The 25921-nt window shown below is 47.7% G+C and overlaps 1 protein-coding gene across 1 annotated transcript in view; it reads left to right on the top strand.

The window, feature by feature from the left end:
• Window positions 1-25921, top strand: part of LOC147135996 (uncharacterized) — a 34023-nt gene that overhangs the window by 7974 nt on the left and 128 nt on the right. Inside the window, exon 6 of the mRNA XM_086054280.1 lies at window positions 3931-25889. Coding sequence (XP_085910406.1) covers window positions 3931-25889 — 21959 coding nt within the window. The remainder of the gene's footprint in view (window positions 1-3930; window positions 25890-25921) is intronic.

Raw genomic sequence — 25921 nt, 5'->3', positions numbered from 1 at the left:
CGACCTCAACAGCTGCTGTATCTGTGGTGACACCTGCATTTGACTCAGTTTGGCCCACGACAACTGCAGGGACGACCACCTCTTCTCCTACCACAACAACCATTACTCCTCCAACAAGTCCATCACCCACCACCAGCTCTGCTTTGATGTCCACCCCCACTGAAACCACAACTGCTGCAGCCTCGACTAAGCTTTCTGCACCCAGGATGCCCCAAACCACCTCATCTCCTACCATCATGTCCACTTATGCTCCAACCACAAGTACTGTGCTGAAAACCACCCTAACTCTTTCAAGATCCAGATCAACTTCTCCTGAAATGGTCACAACTTCAACTTTGACCACTATCATGACTGCGGCGCAAACAACCACTCCTCCAAACAAAACTATGATGCCCACAACCACCTCTCTCACTTCACAGACCACATCAACATCCATTCCAACCACAACTTCTCCTGCACTGGTCATCATAATCTCTGCTTTAGCAGCTAAAGGAGAGTCCAAGACAACCCCTGCTTCTACCACAAACACAACTATTGTACGGACAACCAGCTCTTATGCAATCTCAATTTTTGCTGTAGCCACAATGACGCCTGCTATTGGCGCAGATAAATCTCTGACTGCAGTGCTGACAACCACCTCATCTCCTACCACTATGATGAATATTACAAAGCAGTATTCAGACACAATGCCACAAACTTTCCCTGAAGCTGCTCAAATTTCATGTGCTGCCTCTTATCCGGCATTGCAAGCCACCTTGACTGGTGCTGCAGTGCCCACATCCAGTGCTGTGCCTGCTCTAGCAAAACATACCTTGACCCCGAGAAGCACAACCTTTCAAACCAGTACTGCAATTTTTACAACCGCAATGTTGCATCCTTCTCGCACAACCACCTATACTTTGACCTCACCTATCACTGGAACCGCAACTGCTGGAGCCTCTACAACACTTCATACAACTGTGATGCCCCCAACCAGCTCATCTCCCATCACAATGACCAGTTGTGCTCCAACCACAAGTCCTGTGCCCACAACCACCTCTACTACTGAAACCACAACTGCTGTGGCTACTACTGCAATTTCTACAGCCACAATTTTACCGCCTGCTCTAACCACGGCTATGTCCAAAACCACCTCTGCTACTCCATCTCCTGTTGATACTTCATTATCTGCTGCTATAACCATAACTCCGCCTGCCTCTAGTTCCATCTCTCCAACCACAAGTTCTGTATGCACAACTAGCTCAGCCCCTTTAATATCTACTTCCACTCAAAACATAAATTCTCCTGCACTGGTGACAATTTTTACTGCACCATCTACAACCACTCCTACGGTCTCAACTACATTGTCCATGACTACTGCAGCGCCGACAACCACCTCATCCCCTACCTCGCTGACCACTTGTGCTCCAACCACAACTCTGTTACCCATGACCTCTACTTCAACCTCAGCTATTACTAAAACCGCAACTGAGAGGGCCTCTACAACACTTTGTACAACTGTGATGCCCCCAACCAGCTCATCTCCCATCACAATGACCAGTTGTGCTCCAACCACAAGTCCTGTGCCCACAAAAACCTCTACTACTGGAACCACAACTGCTGCGGGCACTATGACCGTTTCTACAAACTCAAGGGCAATACTTGTGCAAACTACAAAGCCCACAACCACTTATGCTAATTTACCCAAAACTCCACCTACCTCTACCACTTTTTCTCCAACCACAAGTTCTGCACCCACAACAAACTCTACTCTTACTGTAACATCTACTTTGATCACAACTACTGAGGCCTCAAGGAAACATTCTTATACCACAATTACCTCATCTCATGCGATCACGGCCACTTCTGCTTCAACCACAAGTACTGTACTGAAAACCACTCCAACTTCTACAAAATCAACATCCCCTGAATTGATCACAACAGCCTTAACTTTGACCACCACCACAACAACTGCTTTGCCAACTACCAATCCTGCTTCATGCACAACCATAATTCCCACAGCCACCTCTGCTATGCCTTTGACTCCTGTTTTTACCACAATACAGCAGTTCACAACAGTCTCCCCAACCACATCTGCCTTACCCAAAACTCTCTCTACCTTGACTTCAACTACCACTGAAACCAATATTTCTGCAGTCCCAACAACAGGGTCCACAAGCACTGTAACCACTCAGTCTCCAGCCCCAACTCCTGTACCCAAAAGAGATTCCACTACTGGAGCCACAACTGCTGCTGCCACTGTGACACATTTTACTACCAAATTGACAACTCTTGTTCCAAACACAACTACCTTTGCTACAACCTCATCTACTGCTGTACCCACATCTTCTCAGGCCACTATTGCAGTCTTACCAATCGCTAGTCCTGCACCCCCAATGACCTCACCCCCTTCACAAATGTCATCTCACGCTGTACCCACAACTACATTTGCACCTCTGACTGTCTCTCCAACCACAATTCCTGTAACCACACCAGCTGCTACTATCGCTCCAATCAGAAGTGCTGTACCCATAACCACCTCTATTACTGGAACAACTTCTGAAGCCACAATGATACTTTCAACAACCACACAGACAACTCTGGCTCCACTCGTGATACCTACAGCTACCTCTGCTATGACATTATCTATTGTTGTACCTGCAACTGCACAGAACATTACTTTTGTCTCTTTCATTACAAGTCTTAAACCAACAACAAACCAGGGCTTATCACAAACTGCTTCAGTCTCTGCTCCAACCACAACTTTCCCGTCTTTTCTTACACCAACCTATGCTTTGATCAAACCTGCTGCAATACCTACAACCACTGCTAACACACTTAAGATGTCTACAACTGTCCCAGCCAAGAAATATACTGTTGTACCCGCAATCATAAAGGCCAATATTTCAATCCCTCAAACAAGTCTTAATCCAGTAACAAACCAGGCTCTTTCACAAACCATTTCAATGTCTGCTCCAACCATAACTTCTCCAACCATAAAATCTCCTGCATTGGTCACAACTACCTCTGCTTTGACCACATCTATGGCAGTGCCTACAACCCCTTGTGCGCCTACCACAAAGATTACTCTTGCTGTAATCACAACAGAACCCACATTTACCTCGTCTCCTATGATGGTGACACCTGCTCCATCCAAAAGTCCTCTACCGAAAAGCATCCCATGTCCTTCAATGACCATGTCAACCTCTCATGAATTGGTCACAATCTTTGCTTTGACCACTAAAACTGCGGTACCAACAGCAACATCATCTAACCTGACAACAACGCCAACCTCCACAACCACAAGCCGGGAACCCACAACCACTTTAGGCTCTTCACAAACCACATCAATCTCCACTGCAGGTTCCGCAATTACGCCTATCATAACTATTACAATGCACACAACCACCTCTGCTGCGGTGTCGACAACTCCACCATCAAAAATCACAATATCTCCAACAAAAAGTCCTGAATACTCAATCACCCCTATGAGTCAAACCACTAGTGCTATGGCAGCTGTGACACTCTTTACAACCACAAGGACAACTCTTACTCCAACCACAACTACCTTTGCTATGGCCTCTACCTCTGCTGTACCCATGGTAATGCCTGCTACTGTCGCAACTACATCTACCATCTTATTGCCACTTGTACTGAAAAGCACAACAGTTCCTTCACAAACCACATCCTCTACTGCAGGTTCCACAAACGCTCTTAGCACAATTACTGAAAAGCGCACAACCACCTCTGCCGCAATACCTACTACTGTGGCCATAACTCCGCCATCCACTACCATAATCTCTCCAACCGTAAATCCTGCTCACAAAACCGATCCTACAACCCGAACCACAATCCCTGCAGCCAGTACCACGCTGACTGCTCATGCTCCACCCACAACTATGATGTCTACAACTACCTCTGCTTTGACCTCAACTTCTGCTCTACCCACAGCGATCCCTGTTATTGTCCCAACTACATTTTTGGCCATGAGTACTGCAGAGCTGACCACCTCATCTCCTACAAGGTTTTCCAGTCCTGTGCCAACCACTAGTCCATTACCCACGACTACCTCTGCTTTGACATCAACTACCACTGAAAACACAACTGCAGGGGCCTCAACTACACTTCCTATCACTACAATTATCAATCCTGCTCTAACTGCAACTGTGATGCACCCAGCCACCTCTTCAAAGACCTCATCGACTGTTGTACTCTCAACTATAGAGGCAACAACATTAGTTTCTATAACCACAAGTCATGAACCCGTAACCAGTGTTGGCCTCAAACACACCACATCAATCTCTGGTCTAACCACAACTTCTCCTGTATGGGGCATAACAACCTCTGCTTTGACCACACCTACTGCAGAGTCTACAACCCATTCTGTGCTTGCCACAGAGGCAACATTAGTTTCTATAAGCACAAGTCATGAACCAAAAACCACCCTGACTCCTTCAAGAAGCACATCAACCTCTCTTGAATTTGTCACAACAACCGCAGCTCCTTCACTAACTCCATCAACCAAAACTACAATGCCCACAACCACTTCTGCTACCTTCCCTAATGCTGTACCCACAAGTCCACCAGTCACTAGTACAATCTCTCAGACCATCAGTCCTATACGCCCAACCACATCCAAACCTGGATCCACAACTGGTGTGGCCTCTGTGGCTGTCTCAGCTACAACTCCTGTACTCTCTACACTGTCTGCTTTGACCTCAGCCAACACTGCAACCTCAAATGCTGCAGCCTCAATTTCACTTTTTACAACTCTGATGACCACTCCTGAGCCTACTACAAGTAAAATTCCCACAACCCCGCCAGTCATTACTACTATCTCTCCATCAACCATTCCTGTACACTCAACTACATTTACTATCAGAACCACAACCACTGCGCCCACTACAACACTCTCTACAGCCACAACGACAACTCCAACCTTTCCCACAACCACATCTGCTACACCCACATCACCAACTTCCTTTACGACTGTCTCTCCATCCACAACTCTTGTAGCCACAACCACCTCTGCGCTTTCCTCAACCAATACTGAAACCACAACTGCTGGGGCCTCGATTACACTTTCTAAAACTATGATGACCACTCCTTCTCCTACTACAACTACAATGCCCACAACCAGCTCATCTCCTACCACGCTAACCAATTCTGCTCCAGCCACAAGTGCTGAACCCACAACTCCCTCAGTCCCTTTACAAACCACATCTACTACTGTGCCCAGAACTCGACCAGCTATTACTTCAATGTCTTCAACCACAAGACCTTTGCCAACAACCACTTTTACTAATGGAACCACAACCGCTGCGGCCACTACAGCACTTTCTATAACCCCAATGACAACTTCAACCATGAAGCCTATGACCTCATCTATTGCATTCACATCTGTACAGGTCACTACTTCAGTCTTTCCAACCACAAGTCCAGAACTTAGAACAGATCCAGCCCACTTACAAACCACAATGTCTGCTGTAATCACATCTTTTCCTGCATTGGTCAAAACAACCTCTCTTTTTACAACTACTGCAGTGCTCTCACACCCTCCTGTACCCACCAAAAAGACTGCTCTTGCTCCAACAACCACCTCTGCAACATCTGCTGTACCCAGAACTGCACCTGCCTCAACAGTTCTTCCAACCACAAGTTCTGTACTCACAGCCACCTTTACTTCTGAAACCGCCACTGATGTGGTCTCAGCTACACTCTTTACAACTGTGATACCAACAGCCACCTTATCTACTACATTGACCACGTGTGCTACAGCCACAAGTCCTTCACAAAAATGCATCCCAGCTCCTTCAACAAAAACCGCTCAATTGGTCAAAACCTCTCCTTTGACCATGACGACTGCAGTGCCGTTAACCATGCCTACTTCAACCACAACTACGATGCTAACAAACACCTCATCTCGTGTTGTACCAACAACTTTGTGGGCCACAACAGTGACTTCAACCACAATTCCTTTACCCACAACCACATCTACTCTGCCTTCAACTACCACTAAAACGAAAATTCTTCCTTTCTCAACGTCACCTTCTACAATCACAATGATCACGCTGGATTTGACCACAATCACCTCAGCTCAGTTAATTTCCACTCCAACTTCACCTGCTTCGGTCACACCACTTTCTTCTGCAGTAACCATCGCTCCTCCTACTACAAAGACGACTTGTTCTCCAACAACTCCTCTACGCATTAGCACCACTCCTACCAGACGCACAACTACACCTTCCCCTACGGCTGTCTCTTCAACCACAAGTCCTGCACCCACAACCATCTCTCCTACTGGAACCACATCTGCTACAGCCACGACATTTTCTACACCCACAATGACCACTCATGCTCCATTAACAAGTTCTGTGTTTACAGCCACCTCTCAGACTAGAATGACATCTGCTGCAGCCACTACACCACTTTCTGCACCCACAACAACTCTCTCTGAAACCACAACTATGATTCATCAAACCACATCTCCCGTACCCACAATGTCACCTTCTCCTATGGCTGTCTCTCTAAACACAAGTCCGGTAACCACAAACTCCTCCGTTTCTGCTGTACCTACAATGAAACCTGCTTTTGCCACACCTACATCTTTGACCATGACTACTGCAGTGTCAACAACCACGTCATCATCTACAACAATGGTTACTCCTGCTCAAACCACAAGTCCTTTATCCAAAAGCACTTCCACTTTAACTTCAACTACCACTGAAAACACAACTGCTACAGCTTCAACTACACTTTCTACAACAACGATGAGCACTCCTCCTCCTCCTCCTCCTCCTACTACTATGATGCCCATAACTAACTCTACTACAACCTCATCTACTGCTGTACCCACAACTTTACCGGCCACTATTTCAGTCTCACAAACCTCAAGTTCTGTACCAACAACCTCTGCTTTGAGCACAACTGATGAAATGCCTCTAACCACTACCGTGTCTACTACAAAGACTGATTTTACTTTATTAACAATGCCCACAACCACCACAGTTCCAATTTCTCATGCTGTACCCACAATTCCACTGGCCTCAACGACAGTAGTTCCAATCACATCGGTACTCGGTGCCGCCTCTGCCTCGACCGGAACTTCTGCTGTACCCGTGGTGACTCTTGCTTTTATCCCAACTACATCTTTGACCATTACTAGTGGTGTGCCAAAACACCCAACACCTACCACAAAGACTTCTCTTCCTCAAGAAACAACTATGCCAACAACCACATCACCTACAGCGATGAACGTTTCTGGTCTGAGTCCTGTACCCACAGCCACCTCCACTACTGCAACTACACCAGCCGCTATGACACTTTTGGCAACTCTTCCTTCAACCACAACTACAGTTACCACAATCAGCCCATATCCTACTTTGATGAACAATTTTTCTCACGGTACAAATCCTTTACCTACAACCACCTCAGCACATTCACAAACCGAAACATCTGCTGCAGTTCCCACTCCTACCCCAGCTAAAATGCCCACATCCACCTACACTACATCTACTGCTGTACCCACAACTTCACCTGCATGTTTGAATCTCTCTACCAACACAAGTTCAGTATACTCGGGCACCTCTTCTCTGACCTCAACTATTCCTGGAACCCCAACTACCGTAACCTCCACAACACTTTCTACAGCTGCTGTGACCACTCTGGCTTCAACCAATCCTGTGCCCACAACCACCCCTACTCTGACTTTGACTAGTGGAACCACAACCTCTGCAGCTTCAACTACACTTTCTACAAATACAACACCCACAACCACCTCATCTACCACCTCAACTCCTTCTGACCCAATCATAAGTCCTGTACCAAAAAACACTCCGACTACATCAAGAACCACATCAACTATTCCTGTAAGCACAACTGATGCAACCTCAATTACACTTTCTACATCTGCTGTGACGATTGTGGTTTCAACCATAAGTCCTGTGCCCACAACCATCTCTACTCTGACTTCAACTAATGCAACCACATCACCTACTCCTGGAACAACTTCAGTTCCAGTAACATCTGGGACAACCACAAGTCGTTCTCAAACCACTGCAAACAGGTTATCCCCATCAGGAACAATGATTTCCATTCCAGCTCATTTGACTCCTCCACTGTCAGCAACACATAGAACAACCAGTAGTCAGTGGCCAACCACCACAAGCGGGTCTATATCTTATCCAGGAATTACAATTCCCTTCACAGTGTTGAGAGCTGCCAGTAGTCTGGCCCCAACCACAGACATCCTGGCTACATGTTGTCCTTCAGAAACGACACCCTTCGATGTTCTAATAACTCCTCCAGTGTTGACAACACTTGGTACAATTTCTCCAGTGTCATTCATACCTGAAACTACATTCCTTTCGGGCGCCACAACAGCTTCTCTCATGTCAGCAAAACCTGGATCAAGTTCTACACTGACTACAACAGTTGGAACAACAAGTAGTCTTAGTCAAACTACCACAACTGGGTCTACTCCATCCCCTTCAATACCAAAACCTCCCTTGCAAGCTTTGACAACTTCTCAAAGTTCATATACACTTAGAGAAACTCGAGCCTCAGTGACATTTGTAACGAGTAGTACAGCTCCTATCACAGCTGTAACGAGTAGTACAGCTCCTATCACAGCTATCACCTCTACATCTACTTTTGAAATGAACGCTCATGCCCATGGTCCAATAACTTCTCTAGTGTCGGCAACAACCAAGAGTCTGGATCCAACCACTGGAATCCCCTCTACATCAGTTTCAGGAACTGCAACTTCCTTTCAAGCTCCAACAGTGATAACAGTGATGACAACACTTGGATCAACATTTCCAATGTCAACAATGACTGAAACAACCAGTGGTATGTCACCAGTCACTGTCAGGTCTACATCCTATCCAGAAACAACCACCCCCTCCCTAGGTCTGGCGACTAGAACAACTCCTCAAGTCTTGAAATCACCTGGAACAACCAGCAAGCTGTCTCCAACCCCCATAATCAGATCTATATCACCTTCAGGAACGGCAACTCCTTCACAAACACTCATAGCTTCTTTTCCGGTGGCAGCAACACCAGGAAAAACTTCTACTTTTAAAGGAAAAGTTACAACTACCATTAGTACTGCAACAACAATTTCAATCCAGACTACATCCCTTTCAGTGTCTGCAATTCCCTCCCAAGCTCCGATGTCTACGCCAGCCTCTGATTCACCTGGAACAACTTCTCCAATATCAGTAACATTTAGTACAACCAACAGTTTGACTTTGACACCTGCAATCATGTCAACATCCTATCCAGATATAACATTTTCTATTCCAGGGTCGACAACTACTTCTCCAGTATTAGCAACACACAGAAAAACCAGTAGTCATGCTCAAACTACTGCAATTAGGTCTGCATCATTCCCTTCACCAACCAAAATTCCCTCAATAGCTACTTTTATGTCAGCAACACAGAGAACAACTTTTCCAATGACTATAAAAGTTGGAACAAGCCGTAGTCTGGATCAAACTGCTGGAATATTGTCTACAACACACCCTTTGGGAGCAACATCCTCCAAAGTCCTGATGACTCGTGCAGTTTCAGCAACACCTGGATCAATTTCTCCAGTGAAAGTAAAACTTGGGACAACCAGTCGTAAAGTGCCAACCCCTGAATTTCTGTCTACAATAGCCCTCTCAAGAACCACAACTGTCTCCCCGGCTCAGGCAACGACTTTTCCAGTGTCAGCAACAGGGACACCTTCTATAGTGGGAACTACAATTAGTCTGACTCCAACAATCTCAATCAGGCTTACAACATCCCCTTCAGAAAGCATAACTCCCTCCCAAGCTCTGACAGCTCAGTCTCTAGTGTCAGCAACATTTGGAACAACTTCTACAGCTAGATCAATCGGTCTGCCTCCAACCACCACAGTCAGGCTTGCAATGCTTTCTTTAGGAAGCACAACTCCCTCCCAAACTCCGACATTTACTTCTCTGGTGTCAGTAACATCTGGAGCAAATTCTGCATTCACAGCAGCAGTTGGCTCAACTAGTAGTCCGGCTCCAGCCACATCTGGAACAAATTATGCATCCACAGCAGCAGTTGGCTCAACTAGTTGTCCGGCTTCAACCACTACAATTCTGTCCGCAGCATTCCCATCAGCAATGCAAACTCCATCTCCAACTCTGACTACCTCACCAGTGTCAGCAACACTCGGACCAACCAGTAGACTGACTCCTTCCTCAACAGTCTCATCTACATTCCAACCAGGAATGTCAATGACCTCTCCTGCTCTGTCAGCAATGCCGGACATGACCAGTAGTCTGAGTCCAACCAACACAATGAAGAATACAATGTATGCTCTAGCTCTAACTTGTCCAATGACTACAACACCAGGAACAACTCATCCAGTGTCAGCAACACCTGGAGCAACTTCTGTGATAGCAATGGTTGGATCGACCAGTAGTCCATCTGAAAGCACTGCAGTCCTGTCCACAGCATCCCCTTCAGGAACAACAATACCCTCTCAAGCGCCTGCGACTCCTCTAGTGTCAGCAACACATGTAAGAGCAACGCCTGGAATGACCAGCAGTGCTGTGCCAGTCACCACAGTCAGGTCTAAAAAAAACCTATCAGGAACCACAACTTCCTCCCCATCTCAGACTACTTCTCCAGTGTCAGCAACACCTGAAAAAAACAGCCCTGCCCAAATCAATTCAGTCGAGTCTTCAGCATCGCCCTCAGCAAGAACATTTCCGTCTCCAGCTCTAAGGACTACTTCTCCATTATCAATAGTAAGAAAAAAAGGTAGTCTGAGTCCAACCACCTCAATGAAGTCTACAACCTACTCTTCAGGACCCACAAATACCTCCTTGGCTCTGACTACTTCTGTAGTGTCAGCAACAGTTAAAACAACCAGTAATCTTGTGCCAACCACTGCTATCGTGTCAACACCATCCCCTTCAGAAAACCCCATTCCCTCCCCAGCTCGGACAACTTCAAGAATGCCCACAACCTCCCAAACTCTGACAGCTACTCCTTCAATGTCAGCAGCTCACGGAACAACTTCTGTAGCCACAGCATCAGTTGGGTTGACCAGCTTTCTGGCTCCAACTGCTGCAATCCTGTTTATGACCCCTTCAGGATCAAAAACTCCACCCCCATCTAAGACAACTACTTCTCCCTTGATGGCTCCACTTGGAACAACTTCTGTAGTGCCTGCAACTGATGGCTATACCAGTAGGTTGGGTCCAACTGCGATCCTTTCCACAACATTTTCTTTGGGAGCCACAATTACATCTCCAGCACCGACAACTGCTTCTCCAGTGTCATCAACACCTCGAACCTCTCCAGTGTCAGCGACACTTGGAAAAACTAGCAGTTTGGCTCAGACGACTGAAATTCTATCTACATTATCTTCAGGCAGGACAATTTCCCCCCTGTCTCAGACTATTTCTACAGTGTCGACAACAGTTAAAGCAACCAATTATCTGGCTCCAGCAGCTGCAATCAAGTCTACAACCCACTCTTCAGGAACTACAGTCTCTTCCCCAGCTCTAACAACCAATTCTCCAGTGTCACTGACAACTGGAACCTCAAGTAGTCGGGCTCCAACCACTGCAATCCTGTTCATGTCCCCCTCAGGGATGACAACTTACGACATGTCTCAGACGACAATTACTTCTCCAGTGTCAACATGTGGAACAACTACAAACACTGCAATCAAGTCTACATTATCGCATTCAGGAACCACAATTCCCTCAACAGGTCTTGCTATTACTTCAATGGTGTCTGTATCTAGTGGTGTCGTTCAAACCCCTGCAGTCCTGTCCTCGACACCTTCAGAAACGACTGTTGACCACCTTCTGACAACTCCTCCAGTGTCAGCAGCACCGGGAAAAACTTCTCCACTTACAGTGACGCCTGAAATGAGTAGTCAGTATTTGATCACTGCAATCAGATCTACACCATCCCCTTTAGGAACCCTGATTCCTTTTATAGGTCCAACAACCTATCCAGCGTTAGCAGAACCTGTAGCAAGTAGTAGTCAGAGTACATCCACAGCAAACAGATCTACAATTATCCTGTCACGAACAACTCCTCGCTTCCCAGTTCAGACAATTACGTCCCCAGTGTTATCCACACTGAGAACAACTAGTAGTCTGGCTCCAATGACTTCAATTAGGTCTTCAACATCTTCAGGAATGGCAACTTCCTCCCAAATTCAGACGTCTACTTTTCTAGTGCCTGGAACAACTTCTCCAATGTTCATAACTGTTGTAATGAGTAGTCTTGGTCAAACTGCGACACACTATTCTATAACCTCCCTTCCAAGAATGACATCTCACTCCTTCACTCCAGCAACCTATCCTCCAGTGACAGTAACAGCAACAGTCAGAAAAAACAGTAGTCTGGCTCTAACCCCTGCAAGTCAGTCTACAGATTCTTCAGGAAAGAATATTCGCTCCCCATTTCTGAAAACCTCTTCTCCAGTGTTAGCAACACTTGCAACGTTTTCATCACTGATGGGAACAGTTGAGACGATTCGTTTTTCAACTACATCGATTCCAATCCTGTCCGCATCCCACCTACTAACAAGTCCCTCTGCAACTATAACATCTACCTCTACAGGGACTGCATCATCTCAAACAGCTAGTAGTCTGACTCAAACTGATGCTATGTTTTCTACGGCATCCACTTCAGCAAAGACACATCCCTCCAAAGCTCCAAAAACAACTTCTCAACTGAATCCAGTATTGTCAACAACCACCAGAACAACTTCCCAGGTGATGGCAACACCTGAATCAATCAGTAGTCAGACTTCAATTATGACAATCCTGTCTAAAATGCTTTCAGACACAACTCTGTCAAAAACAGCTCAAACAACTTTTGTATCAGGAAGACCTGAAACTGTCAATCGTCTGACCCCAACCACTGTAATCAGAGCTACCTCCTCCCCTCCAGGAACCACAATTCCCACCCCAGCTCCGACAACTACTTTTGCGGTGTCTGCCACAGCAAGTACAATTTCTACACCATCAGAAACAGTTAAAACAACTAATAAACCAGGTCAAATCACTGCAATCAGGATTATGACACCCCCTCCAGCTACCATACTTATCACAGCTCTGACTACTTCTCCAGTGTCGGTGACATTTGAATCAACCATTAATCTTCTGCTATTTGCCGCAATCAGGTCTGCAACATCCCGTTCAACAAAGTCAGTCCTCAAACCAACTACTTTTTCAGTGTCAGAAAAACGTGCAACAACTTCTCGAGTGACAAAAACTATACCAACGAGTAGTTGGGCTCAAAGTGCCACAATCCTGTCTACAAAATTCACTTCAAGAATAAAAAATCCATCCCAAGCTTCTACCAGAACTTCTACAGTGACTGAGTCAAATGTAAAATTTGTTCCAACACCAACAGTACTTGGAAAAACCAGAAGTCTGGCTCCAACCTCCACAAACTGGTTCACCACATCTTCAAGAGCCACAATTTCTTCCCCAACCCTGCCAACTACTTTGCCAGTGTCAGCAACACATGGAATATTTTCACTAATGACCCCAGCCATTGGAACAAACGGTATTCTGACGGAGTCTACTGCAATTCTCTCGACATTCCACCCGGGAAAGGTAATTTTCTCTGCAGCTCCCACATCTGCTTCTGTAATGTCAGCAACACATGTAACAACCAGTAGTACAGTGCCAACCACTGCAATTCTGTCCAAAACATTGGCTTCAAAAACGACTCCCTCCCAAGGCCCAACAACAGCATCTGCAATCGGAACAACCAATATTCTGACACAAACTAAAATCCTGTCTATGTCCTACACAGCAATGACAATTCTCTCTACTGGTCCAAGAGCTGCATCCTCAGTGACAGCCACACCCGATTCAACCAGTAGTGCAGCTCCTTCCACTGCAATCTTGTCTAAAACATTGACTTCAGCAAAGACAACCTCCCAGGCCCCAATGACAACTCCTGGAGTGACTGAAACACCTTGGACAACCTGTCCAGGTACAGCAACACTTGGGACAATCATTGGAGTGACTCCATCCACTGGTACCTTGTCTACATCAAATCTTGGAATCAAAACTTGGTCTGCACCTCTGACATCTACATCTGTAGTGACAGCAACTCCAGAAACAACCAGTCGTCCCATCTCAACCACTGTAATACCATTGGGTTCAGCAACGACAATTTCCTCCCAAGCTCAGATGACGACTTCTCCAGAAACTGCAGCATCTGTTATTCCTCCAGCAACTCTAACACCTGTGACAACTTTTACAGTGAGGGAAACATCAGTAAATACTCCTCCAGTGACTGCAAGACGTGGGACAACTTCTCCCATGACTGCAACACTTGGAACAACTGTTGGTCTGGTTCTATCCACTGCAATACTGTCTATGTCCCATCGGAGGGTAAAAAATACCTCTGTTCCTCTGACAGCAACTTCTGTAGTGACAGCAACACCAGAAACAACCGCTGGTCCTACTTCAACCACCGCATTCTTGCCTGCAACATTTGCTTCAACAGCTTCCTCCAAAGCCCCAATGACAACTTGTTCAGTGATGGCAACATCTGGGACAACTTATCCAGTAACTTCAGCACCTTGGACAACCTCTGTAGGGACTGCAACACTTGCAAGAAACATTGGTATGGTTCGATCTACTGCAATCCTATCTACATCTCATCAGCGAATGAAAATTCCCTCTGCCCCAACATATGCAGTGACAGAAACACATGAAACAACTAGTAGTCTGACTCCACCCACTGAAATACAGTCTACAATATCCACTTTGATTATGACAACTCCCTCCCAAGCTCTTGGCTTGCAGTCAACTTATCCAGTGACTGCAGCATCTGTTAAAAAATATTCAGTGATTGCCGCACTTGGAACAACTGTTGGCATGACTCCAACCACTTCATCCCTGTTTAAATCCTATCCTCGAACAAAACTTCCTTCTGCAGCTCCGAAGTCTGCTTCTGAAGTGACAGAAACGAGCAGCAGTCTTGCCTCGACGACTGCAATCCTGCCTACATCTGGTTTAGCAACAGCAACTCACTCCCAAACTCCAATGCAAAGTTCATTAGGAAATACAACACCCGTGACAACGTCTCCAGGGACTGCAGCGCTTGGAACAACCATTGGTCTGATTCCATCCACTGCAATTCTGTCTACATTGACTTTGAGAACAACATTTCTCTCCCAACCTCCAATTACAACTCCTACAGTGACTGGAATACCTGGAACAACTGTTCCAAAAACAGCAGTACTTGGACTACCCAGAGGTCTGACTCCAACCACAAAAATCCGGTCTACATCTTCAGGAACCACCATTTCCTCCCAAACTTTGTCAACTAATTTTTCAATATTAGCTACACCTAGAACATTTTCACCAATGACAGCGGCGTTTAGAACAGCCACTCTTCCGACACAAAATAAAATCCTGTCTACGTCCTACACAGCAACGACTGTTCTCTTGGGAGCTCAGAGATCTACATCAGCAGTGACAGCCACACCCGAATCAACTAGTAGTCCAGCTCCAATCACTGCACTCCTCTATGCAACAGCCACTTTAGGAACAACTCCCTTCCAAGTTCCAACATCTTCTCCAGGGACTGCAACACCTGTGACGACTTTTGCAGGGACTGCAACGCATGTGACAACTTTTCGAGGGACAGCAACAGTTGGAACAACCATTTGTCTAAATCCAACCGCTGCAGTCCTATCTGTGTCCCATCAGGGAACAAAATTTCCCTCTACAGTTCAGATATCTACCTATGCAGTGAAAACCATACCTGAAACAACTAATAGTCCTGCATCCACCATTACAATCCGCCCACCTGCAATATCTGTTTCAGCAACACCAACTTCCTCCAAAGCCCCAGGGAGAACTTCTTCAGTGACATTTGGGAGAGCTTACCCAGTAGCTGCAACACCTTGGACAACTCCTACAGGGACAACAACTTCTTCCAGGGCTACAAAACTTGGGGCAACGATTGGTCTGACTCCAAATACTGCAATCCTGTCTACAACATCCGATTCAGGAACAACTCACTCCCAAGCAACAACTACAACTTCTACAGTGACTGGGTTACCTGGAAAAACTGTTCCCAAAAAAGCAGAATTTGAAATGACCAGAGGTCTAGGTCCAACCACAAAAATCAGGTCTACATCATCAGGAACCACCATTTTGTTTCAAACTCTGTCAACTACTTTTTCAACGTCAGCTACACCAATCACAGCAGCAGTTGGCACAACCAGTATTCTGACACCAACTAAAATTCTGTCCATGTCCTTTACAGGAGTTACATTTCTCTCAGCAGCTCAAAGATCTGCATCCACAGGGATGGTCACATCCGGTAGTCTGTCTCCAACAACTGCAATCCTGTCTACAACAACTCCCCCCCAGGCTCTCACAGCAACTTCTTCAGGGACTGCAACACCTGTGACCGCTTATCCAGGGACTGCAACACTTGGAACAAGCATTGGTATAACTCCACCCAGTGCAGGCCTGTCTATGTCCCATCAGGAAACAAAACTTCCCTCTGCACCTAAGACACCTACTTCTGCAGTGAAAGCTACACTTGAAACAACCAGTAGGCCGGCTCAAACAACAACCCTTTCTGCTATATCCGCTTCAGCAACAAAAACTCCCTCCCAAGCAGCAATGACAACTTCTCCAGTGATTGCAACATCTGGGAAAACCTCACCAGGGACTGCAATACTTGTGACAACTTCTCCAGGGACTGCAGCACTTGGAACAAAAATTGGTCTGACTCCAACTGCAATCCTGTCGACATCACCTCCGAGACTGACTGTTCTCTCTGCAGTTATGACATCTAATTCTACAGTAACAGAAACAAGCAGTCGTCATGCCATAACTGCTGCAACCCTGCCTACATTGAGTTCAGCAACTGCCTCCCAAGCTTCAATGCCGATTTCTACAGTGACTCAATCACCTGTAACAACTGTTCAAATAACAGCAGTACACGGAACAACCAGAATTCTGGCTTCAAATACAACAATCAAGTCTGCATCCGCCTCTTCAGGAACCACCCTTTCCTCCCAAGCGCTCCCAACTATTCCAATGTCAGCAACGCCTGGAACATTTTCCCTAATGACTGCAACCATTGGAACAAGTATTCTGCCACGAACTAAAATCCTGTCTATGTCCTATCTGGGAACTACAACTCTCTCAGCAGCTCCAAGATCTACATCCACAGTGAAATATGAACCTGAATCAAGCAGTAGTCTTCCTCCAACCTCTCCATTACAGTCTACAACCGCTTCAGCAACGACAACTCCCTACCAAGCTCCAACAACCTCTTCTGTCACAGAAACACCCGGGTCAACTTCTCTAGTACCTGTGACACGTTTTGCAATGACTGAAACACCTGGGACAATGACTGCAATAGTCAGAACAACCAATATTCTGACCACATCAACTCCAGTCTTGTCTACAACATATCCAGGAATGACAATTGTGTCCACAACTCCCTCATCTACGTTAGCAATGACACCATCACACCACACAACCGTTACTCCTGCCTCAACCGCTGCAATTCCACCTAGAACATCTGCTTCAACTATGACAACTCCCTCCCAAACTCCAACAACAACAACAACTTTTTCACTGACAGAAGCACTTGGAACAACAATTGGTCTGATTCCATCCACTGCAATCCTGTCTATATCCCATCAGAGAACCAAAATATCCCCTGCAACGCTGACATTTACTTCTGCAGTGACAACACCTGAAATGAGTAGTAGTGTGGCTCCAACCACAGCAGTCCCGCTTACATCTGTGTCCGCAATGAAAACTCCAACCCAAGCGCCAACAAAAACTTCTCCGCTGACAAAAACACCTGAGACAATGACTGCAACATTTGGAACAAGCAGTATTCTCTCTCCATCCACTCCAGTCCTGTCTATGTCCCAGAAGGGAACAAAAATTCCCTCTATACCACCGATGTCTGCTTCTGCAGCACTTCCAAAGATAACTTTTCCAGTGACAGGAACACCTGGGACAACAGTTGGTGCGACTCCATTCAATGCAATCTTGTCTGCATCCTATACAGGAATGACAATTCCCTCTGTAGCTCCGACATCTACTTTTGTAGTGACATCAACACCAGAAACACCCAGTAATGAGACTCCAACCACTAAAATCCTGACTACAACATCCACTTCAGCAGAGAAAACTCCCATGCAAGGTCCAACTAAAATATCTTTAGGTACTGCAACACCTGGGACAACTTCTCCAGTGATGGCAATATCTGAAACAACTAGTAGTTGGGCTCAGACCACTACAATCCTGTCATCGGTTTCAAGAATGACAACCCCCCCCCAAGCTCCAACTACTACTTCCACAGTGAATGGATCACCTGGAGCAATTATTCCAAGAAGAGCTATACTTGGAACAACCAGTAGTCTAGCTCCAACCACAACAATCAAATCTGCATTCGCCTCTTCAGGAACCACCCTTTCCTCCAAAGCTCTCCCAACTACTTTTCCAATGTCAGCAACACCAGGAACATTTTCCCCAATGACTGCAACCATTGGAACAAGTATTCTGCCACTAATTAAAATCCTGTCTATGTCCTATCTGGGAACTACAACTCTCTCAGCAGCTCCAAGATCTACACCCACAGTGAAATATGAACCCGAATCAAGCAATAGTCTGCCTCCAACCTCTCCATTACAGTCTACATCCGCTTCAGCAACGACAACTCCCTACCATGCTCCAACAACCTCTCCTGTCACAGAAAGACCCGGGTCAACTTCTCTAGTAACTGTGACAGGTTTTCCAATGACTGAAACACCTGGGACAATGACTGCAATAGTCAGAACAACCAATATTCTGAGCACATCAACTGCAGTCTTGTCTACGACATATCCGGGAATGACAATTGTGTCCACAACTCCCACATCTACTTTAGCAATGACAGCAGCATCCCAAACAACCAGTACTCCTGCCTCAACCACTGCAATTCCGCTTAGAACGTCTGCTTCAGCTCTGAAAACTCCCTCCCAAACTCCAACAACAGTTTTTTCACTGACGGAAAGGCTTGCAACAAAAGTTGGTCTGATTCCATCCACTGTAATCCTGTCTATGTCCCATCAGGGAATGAAATTTCATGCTGAGGCACTGACTTCTGCAGTGACAGCAACACCCCAAACAAATAGTAGTCTGGTTCGAACTACTGCAGTTCAGTCTATGTCTGCTTTAGCAATGACAAAGCTCCACCAAGCTCAGATGACAATTTCTCCAGTTAGAGAATCACCTGGGTCATCTTCTCAATTACCTGGTACAAGTTTTCCACCGATTGAAACACCTGGAACAAGTTCTCCAGTGAAGAAAACACCAGGGATAATGACTGCAACTGCTAGAAACATTAATATTCCAACCCCATCAACTGCAATCCTGTCTACATTCTATCCAGGAATGACAATTCTGTCGGCAGCTCCGGCAGCTTCTGACGTTACAGCAACAGCTGAAACCATCAATATTCTGGCCTCAACCACACGGACTGCAACACCAGGGAAAAGATCAGCTTCAAGAATGACAACTCCCTCCCAAGCTAAAATTTCTACAGTGACTGGATCACCTGGAACAACACTTCCAATAACAGCAATGCCTGGAACAACCAGAAGCCTGGCTTCAATCACCACAATCAAGTCTACATCATCCTCTTCAGCAACCGCTGATTCCTCCCAAACTCGTTCAGCTACTTTCTCAATGTCCGCAATACCAGGAACAGTTTCAAAAATGGCCACACCATTTGTGAGAACCAGTGTTCTGAAACCACTAACTGCAAATCTGTCTATGTCCAATATGGGAATGACAATTCCCTCTGTCACTCAGAGATTTACTTCTGTAGTGACACCAATCCCCGAAACACCCTGTAGTCCAGCTCAAACCACTTCAGTGCAATCTAAAAGATCAGTTTCTGCAACAACTCCCTACAAAGCTCTAGCGACACTTGTAAAAACCTCTGCAGTGACAGCAACACACAAAACCAGCAGTCCAGCTCCAATCCTGTCTACAAAATCTGTTTCAGCTATGACTCCCAACATTCCATTCACAACTTCTCAAGTGATGCCAACATTTGGAACAGCCATTGGTCTGACTCCAACCATTGCAATCTTGTCTATGTTCTTCAAGGAAACAACAATTTCCTCTGCAGCTCCGACATCTATTTACTTGGTTAGTCGTCAAGCTGCTACCCCTGAAATCATTTCAACATCTGTTTCAGGAATGACAACTCCCTCACAGGCTTTAACAAAACCTTCTCCAGGGACTGCCACACCTGGGACAAGTGTTGCTGTACCTACAACTTCCACAGTGACTGCATCAACTAGAGCAACTGTTCCAACAATGGCGATTCTTGGAACATCCAACGGATCCCCATATACATCTGCTTCGACAATGACTTCTCTCTCCAAAGTTCCAAAGCCATCTTCTGAAATGACTGAATCATCTAGGACAACTTTTCCAGTGACTGCACCCCTTGGAACAACTATTGCTCTGACTCCATCGACTGCAGCCCTGTCTATGACCCATCCAGGAATGACAATTTGCTCTGTAATTCAGACAGCTACTCCTCGGGTAACATCAATACCCAAAACAACCAGTACTCCGGTTCCGACGACTGCAATCACATCTAAATCTGCTTCATCAATTCCAACACCCTCCCAAGCTCTTATGGCAACTTCTCCAGTGACTGCAACACCTGCAAAAACCTCTCCAGTAATAGAAACACTTGGAAAAAACATTGGTCTGGCTCCAGATAATGCAATCCTGTCAGTGATAATTCCATCTGCAGCATTGACATCCATTTATGCAGGGACAGCGACACCTGAAACGACCACTAATCCAGGTCCAACCACTGCAATCCAAGATACATCTGCTTTTGCAAGTACAACTTCTCCAGTGACACAAGCAGTTGGAACAACCAGTAGAATGGGTCTATTTTCTTCTATTGGTCCTTCAATATTCTCTTCAGAAACATATCCTTCCTCATCTGAAACTTCTTTTTCTGTGTCAGCAGCAACTAGACAAATAAGTAGTCTGCTTCATACTACTTCAATCAAGTCCACAATATATAAATCTTCTCCAGTCTCAAAATCGAGACAAAACAGTCAATTTTCAGCCACTTCCATCATATCTAAAACATATTTCAAAATAACTCCTGCCCCATCTCTGATTACTGCCTCTTTAGAGACATGTGGTCGTACTTGTAGGCAGAGGTATGGTCATAGGGGCCAGGGCCACCGCTGGGGCCACAGGGGCCAGGGCCACCGCTGGGGCCACAGGGGCCAGGGCCACCGCTGGGGCCACAGGGGCCAGGGCCACCGCTGGGGCCACAGGGGCCAGGGCCACCGCTGGGGCCACAGGGGCCAGGGCCACCGCTGGGGCCACAGGGGCCAGGGCCACCGCTGGGGCCACAGGGGCCAGGGCCACCGCTGGGGTCACAAGGGCTGCCCTTCAAAAGCTCCCTCCCAATCGCTGAATAAATCTTCTCCAGTCTCAACATCAAGAAAAAACAGTCCACCCCCTTCTATCATCTCTGCAACATCCCCTGCTGCCCCATCTCCGATTCCGACTAGTTTTTTGACAACATATGGTCTTAATTGTACGTGGAGTTATGGTCACAGGGGCCAGGGACACCGTCGGGGTCACAGGGGCCAGGGACACCGTCGGGGTCACAGGGGCCAGGGACACCGTCGGGGTCACAGGGGCCAGGGACACCGTTGGGGTCACAGGGGCCAGGGACACCGTCGGGGTCACAGGGGCCAGGGACAACGCTGGGGCCACAGAAACCGCTGGCGACACATGGATCGCCCTTCATTAGAGCCCTCCCAATCGCTCACAACAGCTTCTCCAGTCTCAACATCAAGAAAAACCATTCCATCTTCAGCCCCGTCCTTCAGGTCTACAACATCCCCTTCCAAAATCACTCCTGTCCCATCTCCGACTACTTCTTTAGTGACAACATTTGGTCGTACTGTTGGACAGTTTCATGGTTACCTTGGCCACGGACACCGCTGGGGTCACATGGGCCACGGACACCGCTGGGGTCACATGGGCCACCGACACCGTTGGGGTCACAAGGGCCATGGAGAGCACTGGGGTCACAAGGGCCAAGGACAGCACTGGGCTTTCAGGGGCCGCCCTTCATTCGATCCCTCCCAGTCGCTCACTACAGCTTCTCCAGTCCCAACATCAAGACAAAACAGTCGATCATCAGCACCTTCCATCAGGTTGACAACATCCCCTTCCAAAACAACTCCTGTCCCATCTCTGACTACTTCTTTCGTGACAACATATGGTCGTACTGTTGGACAGTTTCACGGTTACCATGGCCACGGACACCGCTGGGGACACATGGGCCACGGACACCGCTGGGGTCACAAGGTCCGTGGACAGCACTGGGCTCTCAGGGGCCGACCTTCATTAGATCCCTCCCAATCGCTCACAAAAGCTTCTCCAGTCTCAACATCAAGAAAAAACAGTCCTTCTTCAGCTCCATCCATCAGGTCTACAACATCCCCTTCCAAAACCACTCCTGTCCCGTCTCTGGCTACTTCTTTCGTGACAACAAATGGTCGTACTGTCGGGCAATTTCATGGTTACCATGGCCACCGACACCGCTGGGGACACATGGGCCACGGACACCGCTGGGGTCACAAGGGCCACGGACAGCACTGGGCTCTCAGGGGCCGCCCTTCATTAGATCCCTCCCAGTCGCTCACTACAGCTTCTCCAGTCTCAACAGCAAGAAAAACCAGTCCATTTTCAGCCCCGTCCATCAGGTCTAAAACATACCCTTCCAAAACCACTCCTGTCCCATCTCTGACTACTTCTTTTGTGACATTTGGTCATACTGTTGGACAGTTTCATGGTTACCTTGGCCACGGACACCACTGGGGTCACATGGGCCACGGACACCGCTGGGGACACACGGGCCACGGACACCGCTGGGGACACACGGGCCACGGACACCGCTGGGGACACATGGGCCACAGACACCGCTGGGGTCACATGGACCACAGGCACCACTGGGCTCTCAGGGGCCGCCCATCATTAGATCCCTCCCAATCACTCAATACAGCTTCTCCAGTGTCAACATCAAGTAAAACCAGTCCATCTTCAGCCCCGTCCATCAGGTCTACAACATCCCCTTCCAAAACCACTCCTGTACCGTCTCTGACTACTTCGTTTGTGACAACAAATGGTCGTACTGTCGGGCAGTTTCATGGTTACCATGGCCACGGACACCGCTGGGGACACATGGGCCATGGACACCGCTGGGGTCACAAGGTCCGCGGACAGCACTGGGCTCTCAGGGGCCGCCCTTCATTAGATCCCTCCCAATCGCTCACAAAAGCTTCTCCAGTCTCAACATCAAGAAAAAACAGTCCATCTTCAGCTCCATCCATCAGGTCTACAACATCCCCTTCCGAAACCACTCCTGTCCCGTCTCTGGCTACTTTTTTCATGACAACAAATGGTCGTACTGTCGGGCAATTTCATGGTTATCATGGCCACGGACACCGCTGGGGTCACATGGGCCACGGACAACACTGGGGTCACATGGACCACAGGCACCACTGGGCTCTCAGGGGCCGTCCTTCATTAGATCCCTCCCAATCACTCAATACAGCTTCTCCAGTCTCAACATCAAGAAAAACCAGTCCATCTTCAGCCCCGTCCATCAGGTCTACAATATCCCCTTCCAAAACCACTCCTGTCCCGTCTCTGACTACTTCTTTCGTGACAACAAATGGTCGTACTGTCTGGCAGTTTCATGGTTACCATGGCCACCGACACCACTGGGGACACGTGGGCCAAGGACACCTCTGGGGTCACAAGGGCCACGGTCAGCACTGGGCTCTCAGGGGCCGCCCTTCATTAGCTCCCTCCCAGTCGCTCACTACAGCTTCTCCAGTCCCACCATCAAGAAAAACAAGTCCATCTTCAGCCCCGTCCATCAGGTCTACAACATCCCCTTCCAAAACCACTTCTGTCCCATTTTTGGCTACTACTTTCGTGACAACGTATGGTGGTACTGTTGGACAGTTTCATGGTTACCATGGCCACGGACACCACTGGGGACACGTGGGCCACGGACACCACTGGGGACACGTGGGCCACGGACACCACTGGGGACACGTGGGCCACGGACACCGGTGGGGTCACAAGGGCCACGGACAGCACTGGGCTCTCGGGGGCCGCCCTTCATTAGCTCCCTCCCAGTCGCTCACTACAGCTTCTCCAGTCCCACCATCAAGACAAAACAGTCCATCTTCAGCCCCGTCCATCAGGTCTACAACATCCCCTTCCAAAACCACTCCTGTCCCATCTCTGATTACTTCTTTAGTGACAACATTTGGTCGTACTGTTGGACAGTTTCATGGTTACCTTGGCCACGGACACCCCTGGGGTCACAAGGGCCATGGACAACACTGGGGTCACAAGGGCCACGGACAACACTGGGGTCACAAGGGCCATGGACAGCACTGGGCTCTCAGGGGCCGCCCTTCATTAGATCCCTCCCAATCACTCAATACAGATTCTCCAGTCTCAACATCAAGAAAAACCAGTCCATCTTCAGCCCCGTCCATCAGGTCTACAACATCCCTTTCGAAAACAACTCTTGTTCCAGCACTAGCTACTTCTTTTGTGACAACATATGGTCTTACTGTTGGGCAGTTAAATGGTTATCATGGCCACCGACACCGCTGGGGACACATGGTCCACGGACACCGCTGGGGTCACAAGGTCCACGGACAGCACTGGGCTCTCAGGGCCCGCCCTTCATTAAATCCCTCCCAATCGCTCACTACAGCTTCTCCAGTCTTAACATCAAGGAAAAACAGTCGATCATCAGCACCATCCATCAGGTCGACAACATCGCCTTCTAAAACAACTCCTGTCCCGTCTCTGACTACTTCTTTCGTGACAACATATGGTCGTACTGTTGGACAGTTTCACGGTTATCATGGCCACAGACACCACTGGCGACACATGGGCCACGGACACCGCTGGGGTCACAAGGGCCACGGACAGCACTGGGCTCTAAGGGGCCGCCCTTCATTAGATCCCTCCCAGTCGCTCACTACAGCTTCTCCAGTCTCAACAGCAAGAAAAACCAGTCCATCTTCAACCCCGTCCATCAGGTCTACAACATCCCTTTCCAAAACCACTCCTGTCCCATCTCTGACTACTTCTTTTGTGACATTTGGTCATACTGTTGGACAGTTTCATGGTTACCTTGGCCACGGACACCGCTGGGGACACATGGGCCACGGACACCGCTGGGGTCACAAGGTCCGCGGACAGCACTGGGCTCTCAGGGGCCGCCCATCATTAGATCCCTCCCAATCACTCAATACAGCTTCTCCAGTCTCAACATCAAGAAAAAACAGTCCATCTTCAGCTCCATCCATCAGGTCTACAACATCCCCTTCCAAAACCACTCCTGTCCCGTCTCTGGCTACTTCTTTCATGACAACAAATGGTCGTACTGTCGGGCAATTTCATGGTTACCACGGACACCGCTGGGGTCACATGGGCCACGGACAACACTGGGGTCACAAGGGCCATGGACAACACTGGGGTCACATGGACCACAGGCACCACTGGGCTCTCAGGGGCCGTCCTTCATTAGATCCCTCCCAATCACTCAATACAGCTTCTCCAGTCTCAACATCAAGAAAAACCAGTCCATCTTCAGCCCCGTCCATCAGGTCTACAACATCCCCTTCGAAAACCACTTCTGTCCCATTTTTGGCTACTACTTTCGTGACAACGTATGGTCGTACTGTTGGACAGTTTCATGGTTACCATGGCCACGGACACCACTGGGGACACGTGGGCCACAGACACCGGTGGGGTCACAAGGGCCACGGACAGCACTGGGCTGTCAGGGGCCGCCCTTCATTAGCTCCCTCCCA

The sequence above is a fragment of the Filicampus tigris genome, chromosome 15, assembly GCF_054856515.1.
Source record: "Filicampus tigris isolate MCC_2025a chromosome 15, RoL_Ftig_1.0, whole genome shotgun sequence".
In the NCBI taxonomy this organism is placed as follows: domain Eukaryota; kingdom Metazoa; phylum Chordata; class Actinopteri; order Syngnathiformes; family Syngnathidae; genus Filicampus; species Filicampus tigris.
The sequence above is the reverse complement of the archived record's forward strand: the minus strand, read 5'-3'. Positions and strand labels throughout refer to the sequence as shown.